Source organism: Arvicanthis niloticus, chromosome 1 (genome assembly GCF_011762505.2).
Source record: "Arvicanthis niloticus isolate mArvNil1 chromosome 1, mArvNil1.pat.X, whole genome shotgun sequence".
NCBI lineage: Eukaryota > Metazoa > Chordata > Mammalia > Rodentia > Muridae > Arvicanthis > Arvicanthis niloticus.
Genome location: NC_047658.1, coordinates 111,840,793 through 111,866,105, shown reverse-complemented (window position 1 = coordinate 111,866,105; position 25,313 = coordinate 111,840,793). Strand labels below are relative to the sequence as shown.

At 49.7% G+C, this 25,313-nt stretch overlaps 1 protein-coding gene across 6 annotated transcripts in view; it reads right to left on the bottom strand.

The window, feature by feature from the left end:
- The window catches only part of Cpt1a (carnitine palmitoyltransferase 1A), a 62,684-nt gene that overhangs the window by 32,526 nt on the left and 4,845 nt on the right, over window positions 1-25,313 (bottom strand). For 4 of the 6 annotated variants that reach the window (XM_076914587.1, XM_034496839.2, XM_076914592.1 and 1 more), the window contains exons 2-3: window positions 3,634-3,787; window positions 953-1,092 (exon numbers count right to left, since the gene is read on the bottom strand). In XM_076914587.1, coding sequence (XP_076770702.1) covers window positions 953-1,092; window positions 3,634-3,774 — 281 coding nt within the window. In that variant the 5' untranslated portion in view covers window positions 3,775-3,787. Of the gene's footprint in view, window positions 1-952; window positions 1,093-3,633; window positions 3,788-24,995; window positions 25,117-25,313 lie in introns of all 6 variants that reach the window. The other 2 variants (XM_034496851.2, XM_034496846.2) reach the window with 2 other exon arrangements.

The following is a 25,313-nucleotide window of genomic DNA, read 5'->3' as shown; positions in this document are numbered from 1 at the left end:
ACAAAGGACGCAAGAGAAGTATTACAGGGCTGGAGTGGTTCAGAACACCTGTTCTCTTGCAGATGACCCGAGTCTGGTTCCCAACATCTACACCATATAGTTCACAAATACTTCTAACACCAGTTTCAGGAAATACAAAAGCCTCCTCTGGAACATGTGGGACACATACATACACACATACATGCAGGCAAAGCACTCATATACATGAAAATGAATAAATAAATCTTTTTAAAAGGCCAGGTATTGTGGGACACAGTTTTAATCCCAACACTCTGGAGGCAAAGGCAGGTAGATATCTGAGTTCTAGACCAGACTGGTCTACAGAGCCAGGACAGCTGGAGCTATACAGTGAGACCCTGTCTTAAAAAAAAAATAGGAAGGAGGAAGGAAGGGAGGGAGGGAAGGAGGGAAGAAGAGAGAAAGAGAGAGAGAGAGAGAACCCCAGAAGCTGTCCAGGCCCTGTCCCTAAACAGGATGACAACTACTTTTAAGTTCCCAGAATAAACTAAAACTCAAAGCTAAGGAGTAATGGACCTCCCTGCAGGCCATCTAAGCCATTGTGAAGGGGCCAAGGGCTGAAGTGTCCCTAAGCAATGAGTGGCAGTAAGTTCAGAGGACCAGATCACTGGAAGGACTAACTCCAGGGCAGTAACCACACTGGCAGCCATTTTCTGGGGCAGAGATGTCCTCTGAGGTCACCGCTGGCTCCATCTACTGCCACAGTTTGATCTCAGGAAGACACACACCTGGAAGGCAGGTCCCCAAGCCTCTGCCATTCTTAGCCTAGTCTCCAAAGGAAGGGCACCAGTGTCTGCAGATTTTCAATAGCAGGTCAAGAAAGCAAAGAGGACGCATATGGAAGAACACATATGGAATAGCACTGTACGCAGACAGTCCAGATGGAGGACAGTCAGCATCTTCAAGATGGGGAGGGTGGAGGTGAGTTACTCACGTGGTGTCTAGGGTCCTATTGATCTTTGCAATCATGCCCAGGGAGGGGTCCACTTTGGTATGCATGGATGATATCACACCCACCACCACGATAAGCCAGCTGGAGGGACTCGCAGGGAACACACCAGTGATGATGCCATTCTGGAAAGATAAGTCGGCTGTGAGCAGCACCCTCCCTGAGGCCACCATCACTGCCTGTCAGCATCCCTGTGGCAATAAGCAGCTGGGACAACAGGCAGCAGGGAGAAGGTGCTGTGTGCAGGCCACCAAAGACCAAGGCCCAGTAACTGTGTCTCTTCCTGGAATCACAACTGCCTCGCCTTCATACAGTCTATTCTCTCCCCTGACTTCTGAGCCCAAATGCATCCTGGGAGATTCCCTATGAGGGACTCTGGGTCAGTAGAACAGCCAGACCTGACTTACCATACAGGTCTCCATATGGTGACTGACAACTCCGGCACTGTGAGGTCCCATTCCCAGTCTGCACTATCTGGCAGTCAGGAACCCCAGCTTCCAAACTCCCCTTTCCCTGTTCCTGAGTCAAGATGTGTTTGCAGGAGCCCCTATACTATTGCTACAAAATAACCCAGCAAAATAAAGTTCAAATTAAAATAATTTTTGTACATCCATTTATTGTGCGGAGGTGGATGCAAAGACCATAAGGTGCATTGGTGGAGGTCAGAGGTCAGGTCTCTCCTATCTTGTGGAACTTTGGGTAAAACTCGGGTCATTAGCTGGGCTGCAATCGCGCCCACCCAATTAAAAAACTGGTCTAAAAACGAGGGGTTAGGGGAGAGAAAGCTCATGTGACTCCGCCAGACTCCGCCAGCTCTGGGAACCAGGAGGAAGGTGGCGGGGAGAGCTGTCTTTCTCTGCTTTGTTAGATGTTTGAGTCTTAACAAAAAAATTAATTCTATTTTGTTGTTTTTTGTTTTTTTTGTTTTTTTTTTTTTTTTGTTTTTTGAGTGCTGGGATTAGAGAAGTGTGTCACTATGCCTAGCATAATAAATTCTTGATGGACATACACATTTCACCCCAGCACTCGGGAGGCAGAGGCAGACAGAGTTCTGTGAGTTTGAGGGCAGCCTGGTCCCCACAGTGAGCACCAGGTCAGCATGAATACAGAGTGAGACACTAACTCAATAATACTGATATTAACAACAACACCCCTCCAAGCATGGTGTGGGGGCTCACACATCCTCCCAGCACTTGAAAGGCTAAGACAGAACTGCCTTTAGTTACAGAGCAGTTTGGCTAGGGCCAGACATTGTCTCAAAAGAGTAAAACAAGGCTGGGAGATGGCTCAGTGGGCAAAGCACTTACCACACAAGTGGGAGGAAGGCCTGGCGTTTGGATCTCTAGAATCAGTGTAAACTCCAGGCAGGAACGGCATCCATCTGTATGTAACCCCAGTGCTCCAAAGGTAAGCTGGCTAACTAGACTAGCCAACTCTTGACTAGCCAGAATCAGTGATCTCAGGTTCAGTGAGAGACTCACCTCAATAAATGAAGCTATAGAGGAAGATACCCACTGTAAAGGTAAGGCCTCTATGCATACACACACACACACACACACACACACACACACACACGCACACGCACACGCACACGCACAGGCACACGCACACACACTCATGCATGCTCTCGCTCTTTCTCTCTCCCCCACCCCTGTACACATAGGCAAAGAAGACCAAAAAGAAAAACCTTTCCATTAAGCCCATTCTTGGGGCTAGAGAAGGCTCAGTAATTAAGAGCACTTGCTCTATGTGAATACACCAGCCATAGTGGCACACAACTTTAATCCCAGTGCTTGGGAGGCAGAACTCACAGAGGTGGATCTCTGTGAGTTCGAGGCTAGCCTGGTATACAGAGTCTACAGGACTTGTCTACTGGACAGCCAGGGCTACACAGAGAAAGCTTGTCTTGAAAAACAAACAAATATACATATAAATACAGAAAAACAACAACAAACCCACCAGACTGGGGGTGTGGCTCAAGAGGCCGCTTGACTGCCCAGCCTGAGCAAACCCCTGGGCTCCAACCAATCCCTAACCCCAATAGGCATGCCTGTGGCTCCGCAGCAGGAAGAACAGAGGCAGAAGAACCAGACATTCAAGGTCATCCTCAGCTACATGGAGACTTCCAAGTCAGCCTGGCTACATGAAACCTTTTCTTTAAATAACATACAAATTCATTGAAGTTTGAAAATAACCCCTTTCAGTAAGGTGCCAGGGATCTGGCTGAGGGGCAGAGGGCAGAACTGTGCTCCTATCTTGATGCTGTCTCCCACAAATGGGCCCCTGGCTCTGGCTTCAGTTGCTTGGCTTGTTTTACATAGATCTGGTGAGCTCCACCTGCGCTCCATAGGCTTGTCATCCCAGCACTCTGTGAGTTCAAGGCAAGTCTGGTCTACAGAGTGAGTTCCAGAAGAGTGAAGGATGCAGAGAAACTGTGTCTTAAAAATCGGAATTGAACAAAAAACCCAAAACCCAACAATAAGAAGGAACAGTAAGAAGGAGCTAGGAGGCAATTCTATATATCTGTGTCTTCCACAAGCCTTAGCCAGCATGGAGACTACTGCTGTCTCAGAGACCCACCTAAGACACACTCCTTCCTCAGCAGGGCCCAGGGAGGTGCACTGGACACCCTGAGCAAGTACCACAGAGACAATCATCAAACCAACCTTGAATCGGATGAACTTCTTCTTCCAGGAGTGCAGCCCTGACAGGCAGATCTGTTTGAGGGCTTCATGGCTCAGGCGGAGGTCGATGCCATCAGGGGTGACAGTGAACTGGAAGGCCACAGCTTGGTGAGCCTCTGCCATCTTGAGTGGTAACCTGGAGAAGGGGTGAGAGATGGCTTTGAGAAGCCAGGCACCAGGAACCAGCAGGAGAAGGCCCTCTCAAAGTGAACCCTGTGGCTGAACAGACTGACACTGGTCCCAATAGGCCTGCTCTATTTAAAGGCCTGGGGTGATGGTGTGGGATCATGCTACCACTAACCTCCTCTGCCTACCCCACAGAGCCACACTTCCAATGGCGACCTCAGCCAGCATGGCAAAGGACATTGGTGGCCATGCATTGACCTGAACTGCAGAGATGAATTTTCTTGCAGCCCATCCCCTTCAAGTGTTGTGAAGACACCTGGAGTAGCCACAAACAAGCCCCCAGCGGCCCCAAACCCTGACCTTCAGAGAGGACCATTGCACCTCCAGCTTTGGATGGTGCTATAAAGACTCCAGGTGTAGTGGTGAGATAGCTCAGCTGGACAAGCTTGTTCTTCCAAAAACTGACAATGTGAGCTCCAGCTCAGAACCCAGGAAAGGTGGACGGAGAGGCAGATTCCACAAAGATGTCCTTTGACCTTCACTACAACACTGTGTGTGCATGCCCTGCCCACCACATGGAATAAACAAAAATGTTTTTTACACTGGCTGTGGTGGTACATGCCGTTAATCTCAGCACTTAGGAGGCAGAAGCAGGCAGATTTCTGAGTTTGAGGCCAGCCTGGTCTACAGCAGAAGTTCCAGGACAGCCAGGGCTACATACAAAAACCCTAACTCAAAAACAAACAAACAAAAAAACTCCACTAGCATCCTACAAACTGCATAGACCCTCACTGGTCCTGAGCCTCTGAGGCCAGTCCTAAAGTCAAACTGGTCTTAAGCACCCATGTATGGGGCCTTCATGGTCCCTGCACAAAAAAAAAAAAAAAAAAAAAAAAAAAAAAATTTACAGGCACTGTCTCAGTATCTAGCATGTGTGAAGCCCAGGTTAGATCCCCAGACCCCAAAATAAGAGGATCTGGAGCTGGAGAGATGACTTGGCTGGGAACAGTGTTTCCTGCTCTTGCAGAGGACCTGAGTTCAATTCCCAGCACCCAAAGTCAAGCAGCTCACTGTCACCTGTAGCTCCAGCTCCATGAGATCTGATGCCCTCTTTTGGCCTCTGTGGGTACTGCATTCACATGCACATACACACAATGTACACTAATACATGTAAATAATAGAACAAGATGGATGGACAACACACTCTTTCCCTCTCGTTTTCACTTACTCCTGTTGTCTGTCGGAATCAACAGCTTCTGATCTTTCTTCATCTACCTCCTAGGTGCTAGATTACAGCTATGAGCCATTGTTCTTGATTTACGCACTGCCAGGGATGGAAGCCAGGGCACGCTAAGCAGGCTTCCCATGGATGCATCAATTGTGGGGCTGGTAGACAGGCAAGAAACCCCCCGCCCCCAGGCATCAATCTTGGCAAACAGGGCTCTGTGGCTGGCCACCTGGTCAGTCTTTTTTCTATGACCTCAAAGGTGAGCCAGGCGCAGTGGCCCATTCTCTGTAATCGCACTAGGGGTAAGGCAGAGGCAAGAGCATTGTTTCAAGTTCAAAGCCAGCCTGTGGGCTCAACAGTGAATTCCAGGCTGGGCTACTAACAGATCTTGTAACAACAACAAAAAATAAACTTGGTAAACACATTAATAAATTTTAAAACACCAGTTTGTTTGATGTAAACTTTTCTGTTGTGTGTATGTGCGCATACGTGCGTTCGTGAGTGTGCGTACCTGGAGGCCTCATTTCAACACTAGATGTCTTCCTCTGTGGCTTACAACCTTACTGTTTGGAGGCAGGGCCTCTCACAGAACCTGGAGCACGCTGACCGGCTGAGTGATCAGTGAGTAACCTCCCATTCCCACCTCCAACCCCAGCTCTGGAATTACTGGCCTGCGCTGCTGTTCTCAGCACTTTACATAAATACTGAGGCTCACACGCAGGTCCTCAAGCTTGCCCAGCAAGCACTTTATCCACCGAGTCATCTCCCCAGCCCACAAGAGGGTTGTCAACAGCCATGGATTAAACAGTGTTGCAATTAATTCTATCCAAAGTCATGAACCGCACGTCTGCCCAGAAAGCAAACCTAGTCCCAGGACAATCATGGGGCCTGGGAATATTTATGGTGTCCTTTCCAGGGTAAAATAGCTCTGTCACATGACCTGAGTTTAATGTTCAGAACCACCTGAACCTACCAGGTGTGACTGCACAAGCCTATAAACCTAGCACTAGGGATGCAGAAGCAAGAGGCTCTTCAAGGTTATCCTTGGCTACACAGTGAGTTCAACACCAGCCTGGTCTACACAAAGCCCCGTCACCAACAGACTAAAAAACCTGCCTAAACTTAATAAAGGCCTCGTTCACTCTGATGGCAGGCAGTCCTGCTGCTTTGTGGGCGTGCATGAGCAGTGCACTCTGCTCCCACGAAGCCTCCCTGCTTCAATCAGGCACTGGTGCTGGAAAACACCAGCCTGAGAAACTCAGGCCTGCAGCTCTAATGAGGCAGTTCCAGCCTCCATGTTGGCTTCATAGACCACTTCAAATTCTCAGACTGCTTCTGGAAGTCACCAGGAAGTACAAAACTAATCGCAGCACATGCCACCCACAGGAATGGCTACTAGAACACAAATAATGAGTGACAGGTGCTGCCGAGGACACAGAAATCCGGAGTTTCACCTGCTGCTGTCAAAGAACTGTGACAGGGTCGGGTCATTCCTGAAAACAGCCTGTCCTTTCCTGAAAGGCTAAGCAGAAAGCTAATTCCAGGCAGTGAGTTCCAGGCTAGCCTGGGCTACACCAAAAGACCAAATCTCAATGATGACAAAAAAAAAAAAAAAAAAAAAAAAAAAAAGCAGAACTAAAACCTATGGAATCCAGCACCTTCTCTTTGGCTAAGATAACCCCCACAAGTTCACATGAAAACCTATACACACGTGTTCACAGCAGCCATGTACATGACAGACAAAACTACAGAAACAGCCAGGTGTCCCTCCACAGCAGGACAGGAAACTACAGGCAGGCCCTTCCACAGGAGGAGAAGTGTGGGTAAACTGACAGTCACACACCAGAAACATGACTTGACCCTAAGAAGGAAAGCAGCAGCAACACACACAGTGACACTGATGAAAGCATGGCACCAGGGTCTGGTGGGGACACGGCTCAGTGGGCAGAGGGTTCACCTTACATACACATGGCCCAAAGCTCCATCCCAGCACCACATGAACTAGGCATGGTGGCACTCTCCTGAGGTCACACAAACCAGGCACAGTGGCACTCTCCTGAGGTTGCAGCACTTGAGAGAGGAGGTGGGAGGATCAGAAGTTCAAATCATCCTTGGCTACTGGGTAAGCTAGAAGCTAGCCTGAGCTACAGGAGATCCTGTCTTATAAAACCAAACCAAACCAGCATGGCAGGAAGCCAAGGAAGCCAAATGTCATCTCACTCCATTTACATGACGTGTCCAGAACAGAACAAACCTACAGAGAAGGAAAGATCAGAGCGTCCAGGGGACGGACCGGGGGAGGTTGGATGAGGGATAAGAAGGAGTATTTGGGGGATTGATAAAGATGTTCCCAAACTGATTAGAATGCTACACAGTGGCATGTTGCTGTGAATAAATCAAAAATCACCAAAACACAGACTTTAGATGGGTAAATTACATATGAGAATTATCCATTGTCTTAGGATTCTACTGCTTCAGTGAAACACATGACCAAAGCAAGACCAAGGCAAGCTGGGGAGGAAAAGGTTTATTTGGCACAAGCAACACAGTTCATCATCAGAGGAAGTCGGGACAGGAACTCCAAACAAGGCAGGAACCTAGAGGCAGGAGCTGATGCAGAGGCCATAGTGTTTGCTGCTTACTGGCTTGCTCTGCATGGCTTGCTCAGCCTGCTTTCTTATAGAACCCAGGACCATCAGCCCAGGGATGGCACCACCCACAACAGGCTGGGGCTGGGCCCTCCCCCATCAGTCACTAATTAAGAAAATCCCTTACAGCCCAATCTTAAGGAGGTATTTTTCGCAATTGAGGTTCTCTCCTCCCTCCCAGATGACTGACTATAGCCTGTGTCAAGTTCATATAAAACTAGTTTAGGCACACCTCATTGAGGCTGTTATTTAAAAATACTGTCTCAGAGGCTGGAGAAACGGCTCAGTTATCAAGAGTGCTTGCTGCTCTCCCAGAAGATCCAAGTTCAGTTCTCAGAACCCACATTAAGTGGCTCACAACCACCTGTAATTATGGTTCCAGGATATTTGATGCCCTCTTCTGACTTCTGTGGGCACTGCACTTACATGGTACAAACACACACACACACACACACACACACCACACACTCTCACATACACAGTTACATAAATAAATAAATAAAATTTAAAATTGAGCTTCTCTTCCTAGATGGCTCAGCAGCCACTGGCTGCTCTTCTAAATAAGCCAGTCAGATTCCCAGCACCCACATAGCAGTTCACAACCACCTGTGACCCCAGCTCCAGGGGATGTGCTGCCTTCCTCTGATCTCCCTGGCCTCCAAACACTCACATGGTGCACAGACAGACAGAAAGACAGACAAAATATCCAAATACATAAAAATAAATAAAAATTTAAAGTTGATGCTTAAATTTATCTTTTTTGCTTTGTCTTGTATTTTGAGTCATGGTCTTTGCATGTAGCCCCAGCTATCCTGGAACTCACTCTGTAAACCAGAATGGTCTTGAACTCCCAGAGATTCCCCTGCCTCTTCCTCTCCAGTACTGGGATTAAAAGTGTGGGCACCACCATGTCCTGCTAAAACATATCACTTGAAAAAAAAATTCTGTCTCAACTGGGCATGGTAGTTCACATCTGTAATCTCTGAGTGGTTGAAGCAGGAGGTTTGTTGTGAACTCTACAGAAGTAAGAAACTGTCTCAAAACAAAAAAACAAAAAACAAAAAACAAACAAACAAAAAAAAAAGAATAGGAATGTGGTTCAGTTGGTGAAACTTGCACAAGATGTCCGAGTTGGGTCCTGACCCCAAATAAAAATCTAGATTCGGCGGAGTACACTTGTAATCTTGGTGCTAGGGAGCCAGAGACTGGGGGCTGGTAACAGACCCTATCTCGAAAACCAAGGTGAGGGCCTCAGAGGGAACTTAGTGCATAAAGGAGCTTACCTTCGATACCTAATGACCTCAGCTCAGTGCCCAGAGCTCAGTAAAGATGAAGAAGATGTGGTGGCGCACATCTGTAATCTAGCATTCCTTCAGCAAGAAGCGGGACAGAAACAGAACTGGCCTTAAGCTCACAGGCACAGCTGATGTGAAATCTACAGTCCAGCAGCAGAGCGAGAGACCCTGCCTCGAAACCAAGCTGTGGGCTCCAAGACAAGGTGTGGGCCGCAGGGGGGACTCCCATACTAAGAGTACACCTGCTCTCCCAGAGAGTTCCGTGCTCAGCACCCACGTCACTGGCTCACATAGGCCCAAACTCCAGCTGCAGATGGAGCCAATGCTTCTGTTCTCTGAGGACGTGCACACGCGCATGCACACACACACACACACACACACACACACACACACACACAACTTTCTTTTAATTAAAGAAAAAACAAGGTAAAAGGGAAGGATTCCAAAAGCTGTCCTCTCGGTCCCCACTCTCACACACACATCATGTGCATACAGTAATAATAAACTAAAATTTTTAAGTGGAAAGAAAATGAACCACTGCTAAGACAGATGACCTCTGACCTCCATATACACATGCACACATATGCAGGCACACCCGCATGCATACATATGAATATACATGTACATTCACAAAGGAAAAAACTGTGGAAAAGGAAAGAAAAGAAAACGTCCTCTCAAAAAACGCAAATGTTGTCTTCTTAACAGGTAAGCATCGAATTCTTCTCTGGTCAAGCACACGGCTGGGGCCATCAGTGTGGAATGAGATGGTTCTAGCAGCCCACCCCATCACTGTTCCCACCAAGGCTTCATTCAGAACAAACATCACCTTTCAGAACTCTAATTTTTCAGGGGTCCCCTACCATGTCAAAGCATCTGCAGACAGCTCAGACAGTAAGGTGTTTCTCTTGTTGTACAGAATGAAGATCTGAGCTCAATGTACAAAGAAAACGCCAGGCATGGTGGGGCACATATGTAATCAGCACTGGGGAGGCGAACACAGGAGGATCTCGTGGGCTCACCAGCCAGCCTGCCTCACCAAGGGATCTGCCCAGGCCAACCGTGCCTCAAAAAAATAAGGTGGCTTGTGCAAGGAATGACAACCAAGGTTGATCTCTGACCTACATGAACACCCCCACACACCCCCACACACACTACAAATACATACAGAGGCACACATACCACACACAAACACACACACACACACACACACACACTCTCTCTCTCTCTCTCACACACACACACACACACACACACATACACACACACACACGACTTGCAGATTTCATGGCACCTAGGACTTGGGTGGGGAAGAGTAAGCAAAAGTTTCTGTGAGAGCCAAGAAAGGTGAGCAGTAATCACACAGCGCTCCATCCTCTGGACTCTTTCCTGTATAAGTCTGAGATCTCCCCACAGCTCTGTTTGTTTGTTTGTTTGTTTGTTTGTTTTCGAGACAGGGTTTCTCTGTGTAGCCCTGGCTGTCCTGGAACTCACTCTGTAGACCAGGCTGGCCTCGAACTCAGAAATCCACCTGCCTCTGCCTCCCAAGTGCTGGGATTAAAGGCGTGCGCCACCACCGCCCGGCTCCCCACAGCTCTGAATGTGCCCACACAGCTGTCTGCTCAACAAGCCAGAGCAGATGGATGCTAAGTAGTTCTGGGTGCCTATGCTTCCTGAGATAAAAAGAACTCACTCCACCACATACAGCACAGAAGACTCCTGCAGGAGATGAAGACTGCACGTAGAGACAGGAGGAAGGGGATGGCAGCTGCAGCAACCCAAACCCCAAGCCCCGACCCCCATCCCATGCCCACTTCTTGTGTAACAGTTTTCTCCAAAACATTCCATCCTGTACGGAGGCTCCTTAAGCACAACAGTAAACACCTCCAGAAAGTCCCTGAAACTGACCAGATCCACTAGGCCCCTCTGTGCCAGAGAAAGTAATAAAGGCAGAGTCCCTCTGAGACTAGCCCAACATATAGAGCTGCTAGTGAGACTCATACCAGACAAGCTTCAAACAAGTCTCTTGACTTCTTAAAGAAGCAGAAACCAGCCAAGCACCAACTGAGACACCTGGAAGGGGCACTCTTCAACCTGTTGAGCTGCCTGCAGTCTGTGCACAGTGCTGTAAGTTCCTAGCTTTGTGATTGTCACCCACGGTGGGGGTGGGCCTTGGGAAGGCAGCTGTCTTTGAATCATTCCTGCTCCTGTAAGGAACCTCTTCCCTATATTCCTGTAAATAACACCACCACCACCCCCCCAAAAAATCATTGTTTCCCCAGTTGGGCTTGGGTGGTCTGTTGTGGGAACATGATCTGAACGGAGTTCGTGTGTGTGCACATGCCACTCTGGGATATCTGGCCAGAACCAACTCCACCTGCTCGGGCTGCACACTGGCCCTGCCATTCTCTTCCTGCCCAGGAGACCACACCCCACACCTGGTAGAAACTGCCACCTGCAGCTCCCTATTTTTCAGGTGGACACAGATGTCCCTGGGAGGCCTTGCCACCCCAGAAACAGTACTCACAGACTCCCAACCCAGTCACCATAATTCTGCTTAGTCTACCTGACCCCAGACCTGAGTGGGGAAGGTGCTCTTCATCCCTGACTCAGCCAGTATTCCCAGAGAACCTCGAAACAGGGCCTTTCTCCCCAGAGGGAAAGTAACAGTAGGCAGGGTGTCTCACATTTTGATTTCGACTGGACATTACTATCTACAAATATCAAGTTAAGAAAAAGAAAAAAGAAAAAACATTCTGGGCCAGCAGGATTGCTAAGTGGGAAAAGTGTGTGCTGCCAAGCCTGTCCACTCATTGTCAATTCCCAGGATCCACGTGGAGGAATGAGAGAACCAACTCCCGAAAGCTGTCTCCTAACCTCTACTCATGTGCTGTGGAGCGTGTGTAATTTTATGATTTATGCTGGACTGTTTTCATAGCCTTAGCCGCATGTGCCCCACCGGCTGTGGGTCAGACAGCCTGTGTTCCTCCTCACCTACCATTTGAAGCCACTGTGGTAGAGTAGAATGCTCTGTAAAGCACCAAAAGCAAGTTCACCCTCAACAGTCACTGCTGGGGGCCAGTCTGTGGGATTGGGGGGCCTGGTGCACCTGGCAGAGCCAGCTGGATGCTTGAGGAGAGGGGATGAAGCATACAGAGTCCCATGGAGGGAAGCAAACCATCCATAAATCCAAGGACTTTGGAAGAGTTCCCCCAAAGCCTCCACACACTTGGCCATAACCGAACACTTCCTCAAATGCTCAGTCATAAAACACAATACAGACAGACATACAGGTCAGTACAGAACTTCACCTATGTACCTGTTCCAGCAATGACCGGTTGGTGACACAGACTTGTGACTAGCTGGCCCTCTTCAATTAATAATACAGCATCCCACTCCCATACCCCCAGCAAAAGGCAAGAGACACCTTGCTGTTCTTTTATCAGCCGGGGTTAGAGCAGTTGGCAGTCCTTTGTTCATCCTAGCTTAATGCCTGGCTTGGTGGCCAACGCTGCTTATGCCCAGGACACATAAAAACCAAACCAAATCAAATCCAGGCAGCACAGCAAAGGAGGTGGACGAGACCTATGTCTTGCTATGACATGCAGTGCAGGCAGGGGAAATGCCCACAGACCTGCCCGGATGTCACCAGGGGCCCGCCAGCTGCATGACCAGCCTGCAGCAGGAGCCACCACAGTGTGCAGGAGTAGGTGGTCAGATGGAAGAGGAGAAGTGGAGCAGCGTAAGCATTATGAAAAGATGGAACGGGAGACTCAAGGGTGGAGAGAAGTCGCCTGTTGTGAGTGGCCAGCCCCGCCACCTGGGGTTGTGGTAAGGCTGCTAAGGGCCAAGTCTGAGTCAATGGCTACCCAGTGGCAGGGGTCGATGTAGATGTCCTTGGCTCATATTGCTACCAGAAAACATGGGGAAGTCCCTAGGTGGAGTAGCCATTGGGACCACATGGATGTCCAAGGGCTGTGCAGAACTCGCTCTGCCCCTCATCTGCTGCAGCGCTCTGGAGAGCTGGCCCTCGTGATGTGAGGGTGGGGAGAGCTGACACTGGCAGTTCAGAAAGCTGCCCACAGAGTCATGAGCTCAGGAGAGCTAGCCTTGTCCCTCGCCAACTGCAGCCCTTGGGAGAGCAGGCCCTACCCTTCACCTGGACAGCATAGCAGAGCTGACCCTGGTGGTGGGGGCTGAGGTGAGCTGATCCCCTGAGGGCAAGAGTGGGGTAGGGGTGGAGGGAGGGCTGTTCCACGTTGCCATGAGGTGATGTGGTTTGGGAGGTGATACACTCCCCTCCCCTCTTGCCACCTGTGGCAGTCGGGAGAGCTGACCACAGGGTTATGAGAGCAGATGAGCTGGCCCTGCCCCTCACCTGGACAGCAAGCACAGTAGGGCTGGGCCTGGTCAAGAGGGTGTGGGTGCTCCAACCCTGAGGGCAAGAGCCAGGGAGAGCAGGCTCTGCTATTTGTCTGCTGTGAGGTGGCAGGAGTGCAGGTGTGGTGCCCTCCCCTCTCCCCCTTGCCATCTGAGCAGTCAGATGAGAGTCAGGAGAGTTGGTTGGCCCCTAGGGCACGAGAGCAGGAGACCTAGCCCTGCCCCCTCACTGACTGTAGCACTCAGAAGAGTGGACCCTGCACTTTGCATGAGCAATTCAGTGGAGCTGACCCTGATGGCAAAGGCACGGGTTAGCCAGCCCCAAGAGTGTGAGAGCGGAGAGCTTGCCCTACCCCGCCACAGGCTGCAGCACTGGGAAGAGTGGACCCTGTGCCTTGACTGGGCAGTACAGTGGAGCTGGCCCTGGAGGCGTGCGTGGGTGAGCCAACCCCAAGAGTGTGAGAGCCGAGAGCTGGCCCTGCCCTGCCACAGGCTGCAGCACTGGGAAGAGTGGACCCTGTGCCTTGACTGGGCAGTACAGTGGAGCTGGCCCTGGAGGCGTGCGTGGGTGAGCCAACCCCAAGAGTGTGAGAGCCGAGAGCTGGCCCTGCCCTGCCACAGGCTGCAGCACTGGGAAGAGTGGACCCTGTGCCTTGACTGGGCAGTACAGTGGAGCTGGCCCTGGAGGCGTGCGTGGGTGAGCCAGCCCCAAGAGTGTGAGAGCCGAGAGCTGGCCCTGCCCCGCCACAGGCTGCAGCACTGGGGAGAGTGGACCCTGTGCCTTGACTGGGCAGTACAGTGGAGCTGGCTCTGGAGGCCTGAGTGGGTGAGCCAGCCTGAGCACATAACTCTGCCTCCTGCCGATGGAGGAGAACTCACCCTAGTGGTGCAGATAAGGAAGAGCCGGTGTGCTGTTCAGCTCAGCTACCACCCAGGCCCAGATCCAGAGCTCTGAATTGGCCCACCCCAAAATCTGTATCATCTGCAAGATGCTGGGATGCGTGGAAGAGCCGGTCCTGCTGATCCAAAGTTGCAGATCTCCATGACACAGGGCAACAGAATAAAACATAAACAAACAAACATACAGCCTCGGGCTGGAGAGGTGGCTCAGTGGTTAAGAACACACACTGCTCATGCAGAGGACCAGAGTACAGTGACTTTGAGCTGTCAGTAACTCTGTCTGCAGGAAGACCGACATCTCTGGACTTAGGAACACTTTTATTCACATGCACACAGTCACACATAGCCACGTAATTTAAAATAATAAAAATAAGTACTTTTAAAAAAAAAACGAATACAGCATACTGTTCTTGCAGAGGACCCAAGTTCAGTTCCCAGCACCAACACTGTGTGGCTCAACGGCTGCCTGGGTTTCTCTCACATTCGTGTCTCAGCAGCCATGTGTGAGTGTATATATTTGCACATGCAAGAATGTGTGTGCAAGTGGTCCACAAACCTTGCTGTATTGATCCTTGTATCCCCAACTCAGTTCCCCGGGGAGTCTGATGCCCCCCACTCACCTCACCTTGGACACCCAAGGAAGTGTGCTCAAGCTGTCTGCCCACCAGGAGCCCTTCCTCTCCTTTCTCTAGAAATGTATTCCTGTCTCAGAAGCAGCAAGGCCTGGGGACAGGCCGATCCCTGCCTGACCCACCCACAGGTCCCTCCCCATTCTTCTTTGGTGTCCCCCCTTGCCAATAGAAAGCCAATCCATTCCCCAGCTGGCACCTGAGGCTGGATAGTAAGAACCCCCACTACTCTGACTCCAGCTCCCCCTTCCCAAGAGCCCTTCCTGCCATCACACCCTGCCAGCCTGGGCATAAGTCTGTGTCCTTGTGTCTACGAAGCTGGGGACCTGACCTGTTGCAAGGAGGGCATGGCAGGCCTCCATGGTGGCTGGAGGACTCTGACATGTCTCCATGCAGGGTGCACTAAAACACTGCTTCCCCAGAGCCAGTCCTCATTTCCAGCCCTTCCTCCTTCCCCCCTCAGATCATCAGTGCCACAGGCCTGGCCTACCACATTGTCTGCTATGACTTCCAGCCCCTGATCTCTGTTTGCACTGATAGGAGCCTCTTTGGCTCTCTGTACCCTGGGAGCTAGCCAGGCTCCCCTGTCCCTAATCAGACCTCTACAACCTGTGCATGTGACCAGATGTTACAAACCCACCTTCCAAGGCCTAAACTACAGAGACTGAACATCAGCCCATTTCTCAAGCTGCACCCTCTATACCTGACCTTTCTCCTACTTGGCCTGCCTCAGTGGGGCACGCAGGAACCACACCCATCTTAACTGATTCCCCTACCTCGGCTTCATTCACCCAGGCAGGAGGCAAGTTAGCCCACCAGCACCTCCTCAACCTGCACCCTTCTTTGCCTGGGCATAGACCTGGCTTTTCAGTGCCCCTCCTGATGGCCCAGCCTCTACCGCTCCTCACAGAGATGCCCAGGTGCCCTGTGAGGCTCTGCTTTGTGTATTCATTCCCCCAGGGGCTGAGCCATCACAGCACAGGTAAGAGTCCTTAGACAGCAGGTCTACACCAGGACCGCAGGGAAGCAACAGCCCTTCAGGGCAAGGGACTGGGCCCCAAGTTCAAAGAGGGCCACAAGAACACACACTGGAAGGAAGTGTGATAAGAAACACACGGATAGAGGGAGAAGGGCTTTGACCTCCCCTCTGCCACTCACTGTTCCTCCCAAGCTGTTCAGCAAGGACAACTCAGTGTCTACACCAGACTGGCCTTGACCTTGTGGCTGCCTTCATACTGGGATTGCAGTGTGTATATACACCACCACACCTAGCTTTAGCCTTTGGACTAGAAATCAAAACCAGAGGAAAAGAGTTACATGGGACACACCCTCTAGGGTAAACACACCGACTGCTTCACACCCCCAGAAGCAAGGCCAGGTACCCAGGAAAGGCCCTTCTGGGATTGTTCCTAACACAAGTTTCTTGTCCTATGTCCTCACTATGGTTCAGGGGAAAATTGCAGGTGGTTTCTGTGGCAGGAATCTCCACCCTCACCCCAGGTACCAGGAAGACATTCAGGGCTATATCCATGATGCCTAAAGTTAAAATTTCTGTTAGGTGTGTGACTAGGTTGTGGTATCTAATGTCAGAGAGAAGACAAAAGTATTTCTGAGGAGCAAGAGAAGTAAGGAGACCAGGGCCCTGCCCCAAGTGGCAGTGTTAGTGTGGTGGGTGACTGCCCACTCCCAAATCCTACCTGCCAACTTCCTTGTCTGGGGACATGCAGGTGCCCCCACATTTCCAGGCCCAACCCTGCCTATATACCTACTTCACACCCCACTGTCAAGGAGGACTGCTGCAGACCCCTCAGCCTCTTACTGCAATGCAGAACAAGAGACCTGCACCGAAAACCAAGCTCACATTAGGTCTGGTGTTTAACTGCCACCTGTTTGCAATTTGTACCTCCACCTGCACTAGGCTCTTAGTGTGTGTGTGTGTGTGTGTGTGTGTGTGTGTGTGTGTGTGTGTGTGTGTGTACCAGAGGTTAATCCTGGGTGTTGTTCCCAGGGGCCAAGCTTCTCTCACTGGCTACTTCAGTTAGGCTGGCTTGGCTGGCATCAAGCCCCAGAGAGATGCTCCTGTGTGCACCTCTCCAGAGCTGGGATTACAAGCGTGCACTGCCATACCTGACCTTTCTCGGGTCCTCATGCTTGCAAGGCAAGCACGTTACTGCCCAACCCACCTCCTTAGCCCCTCTTGGGTCATACCTGTTCTCACCTTTCATCACAGTTAGCTCCCTCAGCCTGGTTTTGGCCAGCTACTGACTTCCCATCCCCAAAGCACAGAGACGCCTCAAGACATACTCAACCACTCACCTCTGCTTTCTGGCGGAGGACTCCCCCCTCCAAGAGTGTCTAATCATCCCCTGATAAGCTGAAAGCTTTTCAAAGACACCAAAGCTTAATGCTCTTGATCAAATCACGAGAACCCTGCAGACTGCAGCTCGATAGCCTCTGTCAAGACTATCTTCATTTTTAAATTTGTCTTTAGTAGTATGCGAGTATGTGTGCATGACTGGAGACATGCTACTGAGCATGTGCGCAGGTCAGTGGACACCTTTGTGGAGTCACTTCTCTCCTTCTACATGTGTGTGGGATCTGGGGGGGAGTGTATCTCAGGGCACCAGGCTTGCCCAGAAAGCACTTTATCCACTGAGGCTTCTTGCTGACTTGAGACTGTCTTCATTTTAATAACATGGCTTGGTGTCAAGCGCCAGTCCTCTGAGATTGCTAATGGGACTTGCCCACTGGGCTTGCTTTCTCCACAGTCAACCCTTCTGCATCAGAACCATTTCACCCCTGAGGTCAGCCCGTGAGCCCTAACACTGCCCACGTCACCAAGCTGCCAACCTGTGAAAAGACCTGCTTCCCTTCCCAGACCAGGCCCTCTCTGCCTCCCTGCTCTCCCTGTAGCTCCCTAGGGCTGCAGAGTTGAGACAGGCAGCCAGCTAGAAAAGGAGGGGAAAGTTCAAGGGAGGCCCAGCACACCGCCAGAAACTGGCACATGCCAGAGAAACTGCAATGAGGAAACCATGTCCACCATATAAATCAAACAGTAAGACTACCCAGGGATGACTGGCTTCTGAGTAACTGAATTATGCAAATGGGTTCTGTGCCCCAGGGAGTATTGCAACACAGCCCCTGCAGCCCATAGATGGGGAGCCGGATAGGTTGGCAGACAAGACAGTAGGCAGGGAGGTGATTCACTGTATACTAGCATGGATGGCTAGCAGGCTCATTTTCATGGCAAAGAAAAATGTGGCGTTTGCCTAATAACTGCTTGGCACACACCAAACAATGCCCTCCCTATTTTGTGCATGAATGCAGGTGTCCAAATTGGTGTCCATCACTCTTTACCTTATTGTTTGAGAAAGGGTCTCTCTCGGAGCCCAGAGACCACCGATGTGGAGAGGCTGGCTAGCCAGTGAGCCCCAGGGATCCTCCTGTCTCTAATCCCAGCACTGGGATTAGATAGGCACCACTGCTCCCGGCTTTATACCTGAGTGCTGGGATTCTTGTACTCAAGGTCCTCATGTCTGCTCGGCAAGCACTTCGCTAAGCGAGGAGTCTCCTCAGCCCAAGCCTCTTTTTCTTTTTTTTCTTTTTTTTATTTTTTCTTTTTCTTTTTTTTTTTTTTTTTTTTGACAGGGAGGCCCTGCCTGGCCTAAAACTCACAGGGATCCTTCTGCTTACCAAGTGGGATTAAAGGCATAGGCCACCTGCTGTATGTTTTTTTTTATTATTAATTTGTTTTACATCCATCAGCTCATTAAATTCTAACTACACATCTAATTAATGAACCCACGGCTGTCCCCATTCACTCGTGAGGAAAACAAGACTTAGATGACAAACTCTTGCGTAACGTGACAGCCAGCCAACTGTAAAGCAGGAGTCTGGTCCAGGCTAAGCTCCAACGGGCATGTCCTTACCTTTCAGTGTGCAGTAGCAGATTCCTGCAGCTGCAACACACACTGGCTTATGTCACTGCTGTAGCCAAAATGATAGATGGTAGCCAGCAGGAAAACTTGATTACTACTAACTCAGACCAAAGCTAATAACTCTTTATCAGTACGACCTAGGAGCCCACCAGAATTGCATAATTCACCGCCAGGCAGAAGCAGGCCTTGCCTACAGCTCTAATCCCTCACCAGCTGTCCATCTTGACTAGCGGTAAACAACCTCTGGAAATCCTTAGAGAAAGGGTTACCCACAGGAAGTGGCACCTTAACAGAATTCCAGGCAGGGCATCCAGGAACACGTGGCAGGCATCCCTCACTAGGGACAGCACCAGGCTGATGAACCTTGGGCCCTGGCCCTTGACAGATCCCAGAGATGCCGCTGATGGGGTCTAACTTCTAGGAGTGTTCTGCTCTGCTAACCAGAAATGGCTCCAACGTAGAGAGGCTGGGCATGGTGGCACATACCTTTAGTCTTAACACTCGAGAGCCAGAGGCAAGTGGATCTCTGGTCAATAATTAAGTCCAGGTCAGCCAGGGCCATTACACACACACCATTACACACACACACACACACACACACACACACACACACCCCTAAAAGCTAAAGAGTAATTGAAGATGACATTGGCTGTGGCCTCCAGACTACATACACATGTGAAATGCACATATATATCAAAAATTAAAAAGAGACTTAAAAACCTGAGTATGACTGCTGAATCCAGATGGAAATGAGACACTTGCACCTTGTGCCTTCTGTGGGCTCAGGGTACAAGGAAGGTGAAGGAACGTCTTGGTACATTTTCAGTTGCTATAACAGAGTAGCCAAGGGTGGGTACTTTATAAAGAGACTTATGTGTCTGATAGTTCCAGAGACTGGAGAGTTCAGGATCACTCCCCCTAGGTGAGGGCCTTATGCTATGCCCTTGCATGAGAGAAGGCATTGGGCTGGTGGGATCCTGGACAAGAGTGGAAGTGGGTGTGTGAAGGAGAGAAAGCAGGCCCAAGGCACTCTGCCTATGAAGACTAATCCAGACCAAGAACTAATCCAGACCAAGACACTAAACCACCCGTTTGAATGACTCCACCTTGGAAACTGTCATGTTGGCTACCAGATTTCAACAGCTTTTTGTTGTTGTTGTTAACTTAGTATATAGGTGGAGGGGTCACAGGAACTCACTGTGAAAGGCTGTACCTGGAATTCATGCCTGAACAGTCTCCATTTGCATTATGTAATTCAGCCATAGGTGACTTTCCCACAGTATGGCACATCGCCATAAATCGTTTGTGTTGTTTAGCCAGACACAGTAGTTCAGATCAGGTTAGAAAACAAATTCTGGTCTATGGCCATACCATTTTAAACAGTCTGGTTTTAAAAGAAGCTAAGCAGGGTCGGGTCTGGTTAGTATTTGGACAATAAAAATAAAATTTCAATCTATATTCAATTCAGTCTACATCCCCCCAAAATAACAACAGAACTCCCACCTACCACACACTGCAAAAACTCAAGCTGGACATGATGCTGAACAGTTCAGTCCAGCACTTGGGAGCTGACGGCAACAGGATCATAAATTCAAAGGCATCTGTGGCTACAAGGCCAGCCTAGGCTACAGTGAGACCCTGTCTTAACTTAAAATAATGACAATAATAATGAAATAAAAGCTGGGTGTGGTGGTGCTTACCTGTAATCCCAGGAGGCAAAGGCAGAAGGATCTCTGTACATTTGGGGCCAGCCTTCTCTACATCTCCAGATCCAAGCCATCCAGAGCTACTTAGTAAGACCCCATTTCAAAAAGAAAGAAAAGTTCAAAGTAAAGCAAAGCCCACTTGAGGCTGTATACTGCACCACATCATTAAGAACTGGCAATCAGAGAAATGTGATTTTGGCAAAATTGATCTAGAGGAAGCCATCAAAGGACACACTTCTAAAGGAAATAACCAGGACTGGTGAGATGGCTTAGTTGACAGAGTGCTTGCCTAGCATGCAGGAAGTCCTAAAGATCCTGCATCTCCAACACCATGAAAGCAGGCTTGGTGGCACAGACCTGTAACCCCAGTATTCAAGAGGTAGAGGCAAGAGGATCAGAAGTTCAAGATTGTCCTCAACTACGTAGTGAGTTTAAGCTCAGCATGCGTAAATAAGGCTCTGTCTAAACAAACAAACAAACAAACAAACAAACAAACAAAGGGCACCAGCAAGATGGTTCAGCAGGAGAAGGCTCTTGTTGCCAAGTCAACATGAGTTCAGTGCTCAAGAGACCCTCACAGGAGAGGGAGAGAACCAAGTCCCACAAACTGTTCTCTGACCTCCTCATACCCAGACATGCCCACATCTCACCATCAGTCTAAGTCTGCATGTATTGGGGGGGGGGGGGGGTGGCCACCACTAAGAGCCCTGCTCTGTGACAGCAGGTGACTTGGGCCTAGCAGAGAGAGTAGCTACAACAACAGATCTGGGTTCACTTCCAGATCTACAGCTCACTGACAAACGTCAGCCTGTCTCGTACCCTTCACAAGCAGAGGGCAGTACAGATGACCTCGGCTCCCATCAACTGAAGGATGCTACAGTGTCCAGATGTAGAATGGGCTCTTTAATTCAAGGCCACACTGCCATCCCAGCAGCAACCTGTGCAGTCAACACACGTCCTTCAAAAAAGTGGGTGTCAGTCCTGGCTGTTTCCTCCAACCCCCACCCAGCTCACTGCTTCAATGTCAGCATGGGGTACCCAGCCTATCTTCTAACTCCAACTAACATGGCAGCTCTCTCCTTTTTTTCAGAATACCTTCACAGACCCACAGGACAAATGGGCTCTGGGGGCAGACCTTCCTTGTAGCATTTTCCAGGGGCAGCTGCTGGGCAGCTAGGGGTGAATACTTTAATAAACCAATTAGTTTCATAAAGGGCCAAGTTTTTAGCTGAAGTGAAAGCAAGAGGATCAGAAGTTCAAGGTCAGTCTGGTCTACATAGTGAGTTTCAGGCTAGCCAGGACTACATAGTGAGACTCTTGTTTCAAGAGGAACAGGGTTGTTGAGTCACTCACTGTCCCTATCCTTGTAGACATATGAATATCCCTCCAGGACATGATAACAAGGCATGTTGAATTCTCTATTCATGGCTTTACCCAAAGCCAAGGGAACCCTAAAAGAAGCCAGTAGAGGTGGGTGTGGATGTGGTCACTGCAGAGAGCTAGCGGCCAGAATGGGAATGGGGATGTCAGGTAAGGCAGCCCAGAGCCAGGGAACATGGAAGTGCACTGAGGCGGGGCCCAACCACTTCCTCTAAGCCCTCCCTCTCAGGCATTAACTTCTAGGGGTATAACTAGTGAACCTTCCAAAAGACTCCACCCCCTTAATATCAGTAGGCTGGATCAGTGGAGAAAGGGTGCCCCAACCCCTGTCCTTCCTTCAGCAAGGATTTACATGCCTGCACAGGGTCTGGGAAACTGAGGAAGACAAATTCTGGAGGGACTTAAGAAACAGAAGTGAGACTCAGATCTTTGGACCACACATGGAGGAGGAAGCGACAGAAAGAGCATAAATGACCCTTGTGTTCCTAAGTGCCACAAGCCAGTGCATAACAACGCCAGTGCATAGCACCAGTGCATAAAACCACTGTATAACACCAGTTCACAACACCAGTGCACAGCACCAGTGCATAAAACCACTGCATAACACCAGTGCACAACACCAGTGCATAACACCAGTGCATAACACCAGTGCATAACGTCAGTGTATACCACAGTATTTTTTCTTGTTTTTGACAGGTCTTATGTAGTCAATGCTAGCCCTAAACCAGGTACTGAGGCTGATTTTGAACTACTAATTTTCTGTCTCCACCTCCTAAGGGCTGGGATTATAGGCATGGACAACCAAGCCTAAGCCTGGCTTTGCTGGTTTGGGTTTGTTTTGTTTAATTTTATTTTTTGAGACAAGGTCTTGCTGTGGAGCCATGGAATTCTCCTGCCTCAGCACCATCCCCCAAAATCTAGTATTATAGGTGGTTTGTACCACACTAAGCTTCCTTTACATTTTACCTAAATGGGTCTGTGAGCAACACAGGTTGACACTCCTCGGAGGCAAAGTGCCAGCAGCCACCCTGTTTTCCAACCTTGCAAGTGGCAGTTACCCAGGTGTCGGGCCCTCAGTGGGCAGCATGCCCACTGTTACTAACTTCCAAAAAACATTCCTGAAGGTCAGAACAACTCGAACAAAAAGGGCAAAGGGTAGGCACTTCTCAGAACCAAGCTACCACGTTACCTAAACAGGGCAAAGCTGTCCTTAGTCAGGGCCAGCCAGGACCCAATGTCCACCTCAATATTTGCATGGGGTTCGAGGTGTAACAAAAGGCAACAAATATTTGAAATCAACAAGTAGAACTTACTCTTTCTTTGTGTTAGGTAAGACATTTTAAAAAACCTTTGCAGTCTAGGTTTGGCTTAGAGACAAGTTGTCGTGTATCCCACACAGGACTCCAACTCACTGATAGTGGTAGCTGCCCTTTCCTCTACCCACTTCCCAAGGGCTAGATGGTACAGGTATACAGCATCACAGTCCTGAATGAACTGCTCACAGTGGTGGCCTCTGCAATAAGTACCAAGTAAGGAGGTGACCACATGGCACCCATTTTCACTTCTTTAACTTTTGCACAATATGCTGGTATTGCTTTCTACTTAAAACCAAACCACGTATCTTACTTATTAACGGTGGGGGTTGAGTACATGCTATAGCTCACTTATAGTGTGTGGAAGTCGGGATATGTTCACCCACTGAGTTCATGGATCGAACTCAGGTCGGCAGGCTTGGTAGCAGGCTTATTTTGCCAACAACAAAAATTCTTGCAATAAAAGCTTAAATTGGCATTAATTCAAATGTGCAGTAATCCTTTTTTAAGCCTACTAGGCGGGCCACCAGCTTAACAACCCCCCTCACTTTTTCTTCTTTCCTGAGCTGAGAATGTATCTTTGCCTGTTCCCAGGCTGTCTCTTAACTCCCAGAATCGAGCGACTCTCCCTCCTTCAGGAGACTGGACATCTGCTAAACACACTTTAAAACGATTCACCTTGGACTATCATTTTATTCTAAACTAATTCAAATGCAGACTTCCACTGGCCGTAAGACTCCGGCCTACCCGTAAATATCTATGCAGAATGACTAAACATGTTTTCTAACCAAAAAAAAAAAAAAAAACCCTTCAAACGGTCAAAGTACAGGAGATCGCGCGGCTCTAGCCGCCTGCAGATTAAGACTGCAAGCTCAAGGCGCTGGGGAAGGGAAGGGCACTAGCAACCGCGGCTTCCCGCCCCGCCCCTTCCCCCCACCCGACCGGGGGGTCACGTGACGGCTGAGAAAAGTAGGGGAAAGGTTACGGGAGCCCCGCCCCCGTGCTGGCGCGTCCGGGGAGCTCGGATCCTGTTCCACCGGCCGAGCCCACGCAGGCCTTCCGGAGCGACGCGTCGCCGCTGCCATCCCAGTGCGCCGCCCCGGAGCCACCGACCCGCTTTGTCCGAGGACAGCTATCGCATGCAACAAAACAGCCAGTCGGCACCGTGCCTCAAAGGGCTTCTCTGCGAAACCCAAGGAAGGGAAAAAAGTAAAAATTACAGCGTTTTTATGAATGGGCAAAATAGGCAAGAGGAATCAGGGTTGGGTAAGCTCCGGCCAGCGCCCCAAGCTCCCCAGAGAATCAGGCCTGCCCATTCCGTGACCACTGGGTCAGGGCCAAGCGCAGCAGCGGCGGAAGGGAGGCGTTCCATCCCTCATCTGCAGTCAGGTGGCTTTCTAGCTCAAACTCAAAGGTTTTGTCTGCAGGAAGCCGCTTCGGTCACTTTTGATACAAAACCTGACCGGAGCTTGATTCCAGAGACGGTTAAGGAGTTCAAAGCCGGGCGTGGTGGTGCACTCCCATAATCACCGCACTTGGGGGAGAGGGGGTGCACGAAGACCAGGGGTTCAAAGCCAACCTTGAGTACATAGCAGGTTGGAGGCCAGCCTGTGTTACATGAGACCTATCTCAACTTTATAAAGTAAATAAATAAATAAATAAAAGAGAGAATTCAAGTGTAAGGTTAAGTCTGGCGAGGCATCATAGTTAAGAAAACAATAATTTAAATGACAAAAGAGCTCATGATGCTGCAACAAAACTAATCCAGCCATAGACTCTGAATGCAGACCCTGCCCAGACCTACCTACCGCTCTGCACTTTCCTGGGGCAAGCACTGTCCTCCGCGTACCACAGTCCTCTGTTTACGTCCTCACTGAGCCCTGGAGTCGACCGACTAGGAAGGGGGGGGTGGTGATGTATGCTTGCTGGCACAAATAAAAGGCCAAAGCTGTGTTTTAGTCATTTGGCTTGTGGGTTTGACAGAGATAAACACGCTTGAATATCAGGATTGACCAGAAACCAGACGCCTGTGCGGCAAAATGCTGTAACTAAATACGCGTTCCAAAAGGCTTCTAAACTCACTTTCATTTTATTTGCGAACTTCCCAAGTTAGCAGTTTCCG